The sequence below is a fragment of the Oncorhynchus kisutch genome, linkage group LG26 (genome assembly GCF_002021735.2).
Source record: "Oncorhynchus kisutch isolate 150728-3 linkage group LG26, Okis_V2, whole genome shotgun sequence".
NCBI lineage: Eukaryota > Metazoa > Chordata > Actinopteri > Salmoniformes > Salmonidae > Oncorhynchus > Oncorhynchus kisutch.
Genome location: NC_034199.2, coordinates 46,112,838 through 46,121,908, shown reverse-complemented (window position 1 = coordinate 46,121,908; position 9,071 = coordinate 46,112,838). Strand labels below are relative to the sequence as shown.

Here is a 9,071-nt window from a genome sequence, read left to right as displayed (position 1 = left end):
ATCATTCATTTTTGTATTTATTTTTATTAATTCATACATAATCTGATGTTTTAATCAATATTAAAAAGTTTGGTGAACATAGAAATAATCAGTTAAAATCAAAAGCATCCCATATTACTGACTACTACTTTAAACTAGATTCTGTTTAGCCGTCAATTACAATATCACCACCAGAGGGAACCACTGCACCAAAAGTGTCAGAATCAGGGGTTCTTTTCTCATTTGGTCTTTCCTCGATTCCTTACATCCTCAACTTCCTTTTTGCTAAACGGATTGGAGAAGAAGGTCAAAGAGGAGTAACCTTGGACCTTCTCCTCCAATACCGTTGAGAAGGAGGTGAGGAGAGAGGAATCAAGGATAGATGAATTGAGATAGAGCCTGTCGTATAGCTGCCGTGTCCTGTTAGAACTATGTCCAATAGTTTCATAACATCTCTGTTTTAAATCTAATTTATGTCCAATAGGTCTGGTTTCATAACATCTCTGTTTTAAATATGAGTAGTCTGCAATGTGTTTTTAAGCCATCTCAGTAAGCGTTACACATTTATACCACAACTTGATTAAATAACAAATAGCACAAACATCTAGTTAGAAACTATGTAGAAACACAAAGTGAGAAAGATTTCATGAAGAAATTGAATGAAGCGTCTATCTACAGCCACTGTACTGTCCTCTGCACTGACTTAAACCAGCCCCCAGGTGGCAGAGCAGAAAAGAGCTGTGTTTTCACTCAGTGTCCCTGTCCCTTCCTGCTGGCCGGCGTGTCTCTCTAGCGCCACTAACTGGTCAGATATAGAACTCCTGGTCGTCTTCCTCCACCCCGACCTCCTTGCCAGACCTGTTCTGAGACACCACCCCAATAATGCTGTCAGAGCTGTCTAATTGGCTGCGCGTGATGGGATCCCTCAGGGAAGGCTGGCCACTCAGGGGCAAGAAAGCACTGTTGGGGCGTGGCCGCTGCAGGGTGGAAGGTATGCTATTGGAGGAGGCCAGGCTGCTGGTTCTCATGGGAACAGGAGGGCGGCCTAGCGTTGACGCCTTGGGCTTGACGTTGGCGTGGGATGGGGAGGAGGTTGGGTCCCGCGGAGGTGCAGAGAGAGGGCGTGGTGGCGTGGGTCTGCGACTCCTAGAGTATGCAGACACTACCGACAGGTCAACAATGCTGCCCGCATCCACTTTTATCCCTGTGTCCACATCCGTCTCCTCCGCACCAATCAGAGCATCCACGTTGAGACGGAAGGGTGGGACCAGGGAGGAGCTAAGGGAGTGGGAGTGGCTTCTGTGGTGGGTAGGGCTGGGTGAGGTACCGGGGGAGGACCCGGCAGAGCGGGAGCGAGAGCCGGTGAACCCTGCCAGGCTGGGCAGGGAGAACAGAGAGCGGGTTCGACCGGTCCTCCAGGATTTAGAGCGAGCCCCCATCTCCATTTCCTCCTCTTCACAGGCCAAGGAAAGGGAGGTTTGTGAGGCCTGGCTGGACCTGCATTGGGTCTGGTTCTGGGTCTGTGGCAGGGGCAGGGTTTGGGTCCGGGACGAGTTACGGTGGTAGCGCCGGTTCCTGTAAGAGGCAGGTCCCCGGCCATATGTGCCCGCTGAGGGCAGAGTCATGGCTGGGTCAGTGGGCAGCGGCGAGGGGGCAGAGTCTCCTGGCTGGTCGATAGTATGTCTACGTTTGTAGCGTGCACACAGGACCTGATAGAGAGAGAGAGAGGGAGAGAGACAGAGAAGACAGTAGTGTTACACACTCCACACTATAACACAAGTTGGTCAGATCTTTAAATATGCATTTATTATAATAAATATGAATCTATAATTTTAATATTCAAATATCTATTGCAATAATATCCTGATACTTCTGTTAGAACTTTTCTGTGTTTATAAATAAAAATAAATAAAAAACAACAGCTCACGAAAACAATTTGTACATTGAAACTTATTTGGAAAAAAAAGAAAAGGTTGTGTTGAGACCGCAGAACGTTGATGTATGTTTGTAGATCCAGTAAAGTACAGAGATACAACCCAAGCTGTAGCCTGGCTACATTCCCAACAGAACAGGAAGAACTGGAGATGCTTCACCGTTAACCCCCTCACCCCTGTCCCATCCCATCCCTGTCCCATCCCATCCCATCCCATCCCTCCATACCTTAATTTTTAAGTATTCAGAGCCTTTGCTATGAGACTTGAAATTGAGCTCAGGTGCATCCTGTTTCTATTGATCATCCTTCAGATGTTCTTGTTCACAGTTGACAGTACATGTCAGAGCAAAAAAAACAAGCCATGAGGTTGAAGGAATTGTCCGTAGAGCTCGGAGACGGAATTGTGTCCAGGCACAGATCTGGGGACGAGTACCAAAGAAAATCTGCAGCATTGAAGGTCCCCAAGAACCCAGTGACATTCTTAAATGGAAGACATGCGTGTCAGAGCAAAGCCAAGCCATGAGGTTGAAGGAAGTTTGGAACTACCAAGACTCTTCCTAAAGCTGGCCTCACAGCCAAACTGAACAATCGGGGGAGAAGGGCCTTGGTCAGGCAGGTAACCAAGAACCCGATGGTCACTGACAGAGCTCCAGGGTTCCTCTGTGGAGATGGGAGAACCTTCCAGAAGGACAACCATCTCTGCAGCACTCCACCAATCAGGCCTTAATGGTAGAGTGGCAAGACGGAAGCCAATCCTCAGTAAAAGGCACATGACAGCCTGCTTGGAGTTTGCCAAAAGGCACCTAAAGACTCTCAGACCATGAGACACAAGATTCTCTGGTTTGATGAAACCAAGATTGAACTCTTTGGCCTGAATGCCAAGGGTCACGTCTGGAGGAAACCTGGCACCACCCCTACGGTGAAGCATGGTGGAGGCAGCATTATGCTGTGGGGATTTTGTTCAGAGGCAGGGACTGGGAGACTAGTCAGGTTTGAGGGAAAGATGAATGGAGCAGAGTACAGAGAGATCCTTGATGAAAACCTCCTCCAGAACGCTCCGGGCTTCAGACTGTGGCGAAGGTTCACCTACCAACAGGACAACGACCCTAAGCACACAGACAATGCAGGAGTGGCTTCGGGACAAGTCTCTGAATGTCCTTGAGTGGCCCAGCCAGAGCCCGGACTTGAACCCCATCAAACATCTCTGGAGAGACCTGAAAATACCTGTGCAGTGACACTCCACATCCAACCTGACAGAGCTAGAGAGAAACTGCAGAGAAGAATGGGAGAAACTCCCCAAATACAGGTGTGCCAAGCTTGTAGCCTCATACCCAAGAAGACCCAAGTCTGTAATCGCTGCCCAAGGTGCTTCAACCAAGGAAATGAAAGGTTCTGAATATTTACTGAAATTTGATATTTCAGCTTTTGTATTTTTTTTATACATTTGCTAAAATTTCTAAAAACCTGCTTTTTTGCTTTGTCATTATGTGGTATTTTGAGTAGATTGATGAGAGAAAAAAAACTAAACAATTTTACTACATCTTTAGCGTAACAAATTGTGGAAAAAAAGTCAAACGGGGGGGGGGGGGTAGAAAACTTTCTGAATGCAATTGTATATATATTATTCAGTTTCCCCCAAACTCTTCTCATGACTACCCACTTTGAGAACTACTGCCATAGATAAACAACAGGTTACTGTTCACACACAACATTAACCACGCTATCTGACCTGACCACTAGCGGTCACTTCCTACTGCAGAGCTGGGCTGTATATTGGTACGAAACTGAAGAAAACAAGACTGACGAGCTACTACAAAAAGGTACCACCTGTCCTGAACATGACCAATGAGAAACGCTTGTTTTTCAAAGCTATATCTCTTTTATTCCCTAATGAACATAACACAATTTATACGTTACCAAGTTACAACACTACCATTGATTACGAAGTGGATAAATAAATCTGCTGTGCACCTCAACGAGATATAGTGGATATGTAATACCTCCCTACACCAGGGGATTATTGGACGGCTGGGTCAAACATATGTCTTAAATCTTACCGGCTGAGACTTTAATAAGTATTATCATTAACGATGAGTATGTGAGTGTGTTAGTGATCTGTGAACAGGTGATTGTCATGTTCAATTAACTCCTTCCTGGCCGTTCCTTTCTGAGTGGATAGGAGCAAACATGCAAACACACGCGAACACACACAGGGGATGAGAGCCCATGGGTCTCAGTAATGGGACAATGTTAATCTGCCTGTGAGTTTCAGCAGCACTTATCTAATACCCCGCTGACAGAAATCCCTTCCAAAACGGATACCCCAGAACAAAGAGGGCACTGTGAGAGAACGTGTGAGAATGTGTGTGTGTTTGTGTGTGTTAGAGAGATAGAGAGAGACTGTATGTGTGTGTGTAAAGGTAAGACAACGTGAGGATGTTTTTTTCCGAAGGCACAATCACAGGTGCACATTCACACACACTGATACACATACTGTACATCACAAACTTAGGTGAGGTTTGCACAGGGAGGGTATATTACTGGACAGGGAGGGTATATTACTGCACAGGGAGGGTATATTACTGGACAGAGGGTATATTACTGGACAGAGAGGGTATATTACTGGACAGGGAGGGTGTATTACTGGACAGGGAGGGTGTATTACTGGACAGGGAGGGTGTATTACTGGACAGGGAAGGTATATTACTGGACAGAGAGGGTATATTACTGGACAGAGAGGGTATATTACTGGACAGGGAGGGTGTATTACTGGACAGGGAGGGTGTATTACTGGACAGGGAGGGTGTATTACTGGACAGAGAAGGTATATTACTGGACAGAGAAGGTATATTACTGGACAGGGAGGGTATATTACTGTACAGGGAGGGTATACTACTGGACAGGGAGGGTATACTACTGCACAGGGAGGGTATATTACTGTACAGAGAGGGTATATTACTCGACAGAGAGGGTATACTACTGGACAGGGAGGGTATATTACTGGACAGGGAGGGTGTATTACTGGACAGGGAGGGTATACTACTGGACAGGGAGGGTATATTACTGGACAGGGAGGGTATATTACTGCACAGGGAGGGTATATTACTGGACAGAGGGTATATTACTGGACAGAGAGGGTATATTACTGGACAGGGAGGGTGTATTACTGGACAGGGAGGGTGTATTACTGGACAGGGAGGGTGTATTACTGGACAGGGAGGGTGTATTACTGGACAGAGAAGGTATATTACTGGACAGAGAGGGTATATTACTGGACAGAGAGGGTATATTACTGGACAGGGAGGGTGTATTACTGGACAGGGAGGGTGTATTACTGGACAGGGAGGGTGTATTACTGGACAGAGAAGGTATATTACTGGACAGAGAAGGTATATTACTGGACAGGGAGGGTATATTACTGTACAGGGAGGGTATACTACTGGACAGGGAGGGTATACTACTGCACAGGGAGGGTATATTACTGTACAGAGAGGGTATATTACTCGACAGAGAGGGTATACTACTGGACAGGGAGGGTATATTACTGGACAGGGAGGGTGTATTACTGGACAGGGAGGGTATACTACTGGACAGGGAGGGTATATTACTGGACAGGGAGGGTGTATTACTGGACAGGGAGGGTGTATTACTGGACAGGGAGGGTGTATTACTGGACAGGGAGGGTGTATTACTGGACGGGGAGGGTGTATTACTGGACGGGGAGGGTGTATTACTGGACAGGGAGGGTGTATTACTGGACAGGGAGGGTATATTACTGGACAGGGAGGGTGTATTACTGCACAGGGAGGGTATATTACTGGACAGGGAGGGTATACTACTGGACAGAGAGGGTATACTACTGGACAGAGAGGGTATACTACTGGACAGAGAGGGTATATTACTGGACAGGGAGGGTATATTACTGGACAGGGAGGGTATATTACTGGACAGGGAGGGTATATTACTGGACAGGGAGGGTATATTACTGGACAGGGAGGGTATATTACTGGACAGGGAGGGTATATTACTGGACAGGGAGGGTATATTACTGGACAGGGAGGGTGTATTACTGGACAGAGAGGGTATATTACTGGACAGAGAGGGTATATTACTGGACAGAGAGGGTATATTACTGGACAGGGAGGGTGTATTACTGGACAGAGAAGGTATATTACTGTACAGGGAGGGTATACTACTGCACAGGGAGGGTATATTACTCGACAGAGAGGGTATACTACTGGACAGGGAGGGTATACTACTGGACAGGGAGGGTGTATTACTGGACAGGGAGGGTGTATTACTGCACAGGGAGGGTGTATTACTGCACAGGGAGGGTATATTACTGGACAGGGAGGGTATATTACTGGACAGAGAGGGTATATTACTGGACAGAGAGGGTATATTACTGGACAGAGAGGGTATATTACTGGACAGGGAGGGTATATTACTGGACAGAGAGGGTATATTACTGGACAGGGAGGGTATATTATATTAAATATATTATTATAGATTATATTAAATTGCCACCACTAACATTGAGTGGCTGCTGCCAACACACTGACTCAACTCCAGCCACTTTAATAATGGGAATTGATGGGAAATGATGTAAAAATACAGTGCCTTGCGAAAGTATTCGGCCCCCTTGAACTTTGCGACCTTTTGCCACATTTCAGGCTTCAAACATAAAGATATAAAACCTCTATTCTTCTTGCCACTCTTCCATAAAGGCCAGATTTGTGCAATATACGACTGATTGTTGTCCTATGGACAGAGTCTCCCACCTCAGCTGTAGATCTCTGTAGTTCATCCAGAGTGATCATGGGCCTCTTGGCTGCATCTCTGAACAGTCTTCTCCTTGTATGAGCTGAAAGTTTAGAGGGACGGCCAGGTCTTGGTAGATTTGCAGTGGTCTGATACTCCTTCCATTTCAATATTATCGCTTGCACAGTGCTCCTTGGGATGTTTAAAGCTTGGGAAATCTTTTTGTATCCAAATCCGGCTTTAAACTTCTTCACAACAGTATCTCGGACCTGCCTGGTGTGTTCCTTGTTCTTCATGATGCTCTCTGCGCTTTTAACGGACCTCTGAGACTATCACAGTGCAGGTGCATTTATACGGAGACTTGATTACACACAGGTGGATTGTATTTATCATCATTAGTCATTTAGGTCAACAGTGGATCATTCAGAGATCCTCACTGAACTTCTGGAGAGAGTTTGCTTCACTGAAAGTAAAGGGGCTGAATAATTTAGCACGCCCAATTTTTCAGTTTTTGATTTGTTAAAAAAGTTTGAAATATCCAATAAATGTCGTTCCACTTCATGATTGTGTCCCACTTGTTGTTGATTCTTCACAAAAAAATACAGTTTTATATCTTTATGTTTGAAGCCTGAAATGTGGCAAAAGGTCGCAAAGTTCAAGGGGGCCGAATACTTTCGCAAGGCACTGTACCTCAGTGGTGGGTAAGCCTACTGGCTATATGTATATATATCATAAGGCACTGTACCTCAGTGGTGGGTAATCCTACTGGCTATATGTATATATATCATAAGGCACTGTACCTCAGTGGTGGGTAATCCTACTGGCTATATGTATATATATCATAAGGCACTGTACCTCAGTGGTGGGTAAGCCTACTGGCTATATGTATATATATCATAAGGCACTGTACCTCAGCGGTGGGTAAGCCTACTGGCTATATGTATATATATCATAAGGCACTGTACCTCAGTGGTGGGTAAGCCTACTGGCTATATGTATATATATCATAAGGCACTGTACCTCAGTGGTGGGTAAGCCTACTGGCTATATGTATATATATCATAAGGCACTGTACCTCAGTGGTGGGTAAGCCTACTGGCTATATGTATATATATCATAAGGCACTGTACCTCAGTGGTGGGTAAGCCTACTGGCTATATGTATATATATCATAAGGCACTGTACCTCAGTGGTGGGTAAGCCTACTGGCTATATGTATATATATCATAAGGCACTGTACCTCAGTGGTGGGTAAGCCTACTGGCTATATGTATATATATCATAAGGCACTGTACCTCAGTGGTGGGTAAGCCTACTGGCTATATGTATATATATCATAAGGCACTGTACCTCAGTGGTGGGTAAGCCTACTGGCTATATGTATATATATCATAAGGCACTGTACCTCAGTGGTGGGTAAGCCTACTGGCTATATGTATATATATCATAAGGCACTGTACCTCAGTGGTGGGTAAGCCTACTGGCTATATGTATATATATCATAAGGCACTGTACCTCAGCGGTGGGTAAGCCTACTGGCTATATGTATATATATCATAAGGCACTGTACCTCAGTGGTGGGTAAGCCTACTGGCTATATGTATATATATCATAAGGCACTGTACCTCAGTGGTGGGTAAGCCTACTGGCTATATGTATATATATCATAAGGCACTGTACCTCAGTGGTGGGTAAGCCTACTGGCTTTATGTATATATATCATAAGGCACTGTACCTCAGTGGTGGGTAAGCCTACTGGCTATATGTCTAAAGATAGTTGTAAAGTTGTACTGCCTTCAATACATGATGGGACAAAGATGTACAGATGTAGGATCTTAATTTGATCACTCTTTTGTTGCTGGAAATGTTCCTGTACAGCAGAAAAAATGCAGACTTGTAGTGTACACAAGGTTTAAAAAGGCTTCTAAAGTTTCTCATTTCCGCTTTAAAATGTCAGACTTGATTTGTCCTAACGAAAAATGTATCAACCACTACAAACATGTGCATGATTTATAATCTGCATAACAATTCACATTTCCTTTTGCTGCAGCAAACTGGCTCAAATTAAGATCCTACATCTGTAACATATTCTGGCAAATGAATTTGGATATTTGTGAGGAAGAAAAAGGATACAGACAGATCATGCTTTCCATCCGATCCTGAAACCTGTGCTCCATACAGGTAGACAGTATGATCCTGCTCCATACAGGTAGACAGTATGATCCTGCTCCATACAGGTAGGCCGTATGATCCTGCTCCATACAGGTAGGCCGTATGATCCTGCTCCATACAGGTAGACAGTATGATCCTGCTCCATACAGGTAGACAGTATGATCCTGCTCCATACAGGTAGGCCTTATGATCCTGCTCCATACAGGAAGGCCGTATGATCCTGCTC

At 45.0% G+C, this 9,071-nt stretch overlaps 1 protein-coding gene across 1 annotated transcript in view; it reads right to left on the bottom strand.

The window, feature by feature from the left end:
* fam124a (family with sequence similarity 124 member A) overlaps window positions 1–9,071 on the bottom strand; it is a 66,183-nt gene continuing 57,112 nt past the window's right edge. Inside the window, exon 4 of the mRNA XM_031806029.1 lies at window positions 1–1,688. Within this exon, the coding sequence (XP_031661889.1) occupies window positions 786–1,688 (903 nt within the window). The 3' untranslated portion in view covers window positions 1–785. The remainder of the gene's footprint in view (window positions 1,689–9,071) is intronic.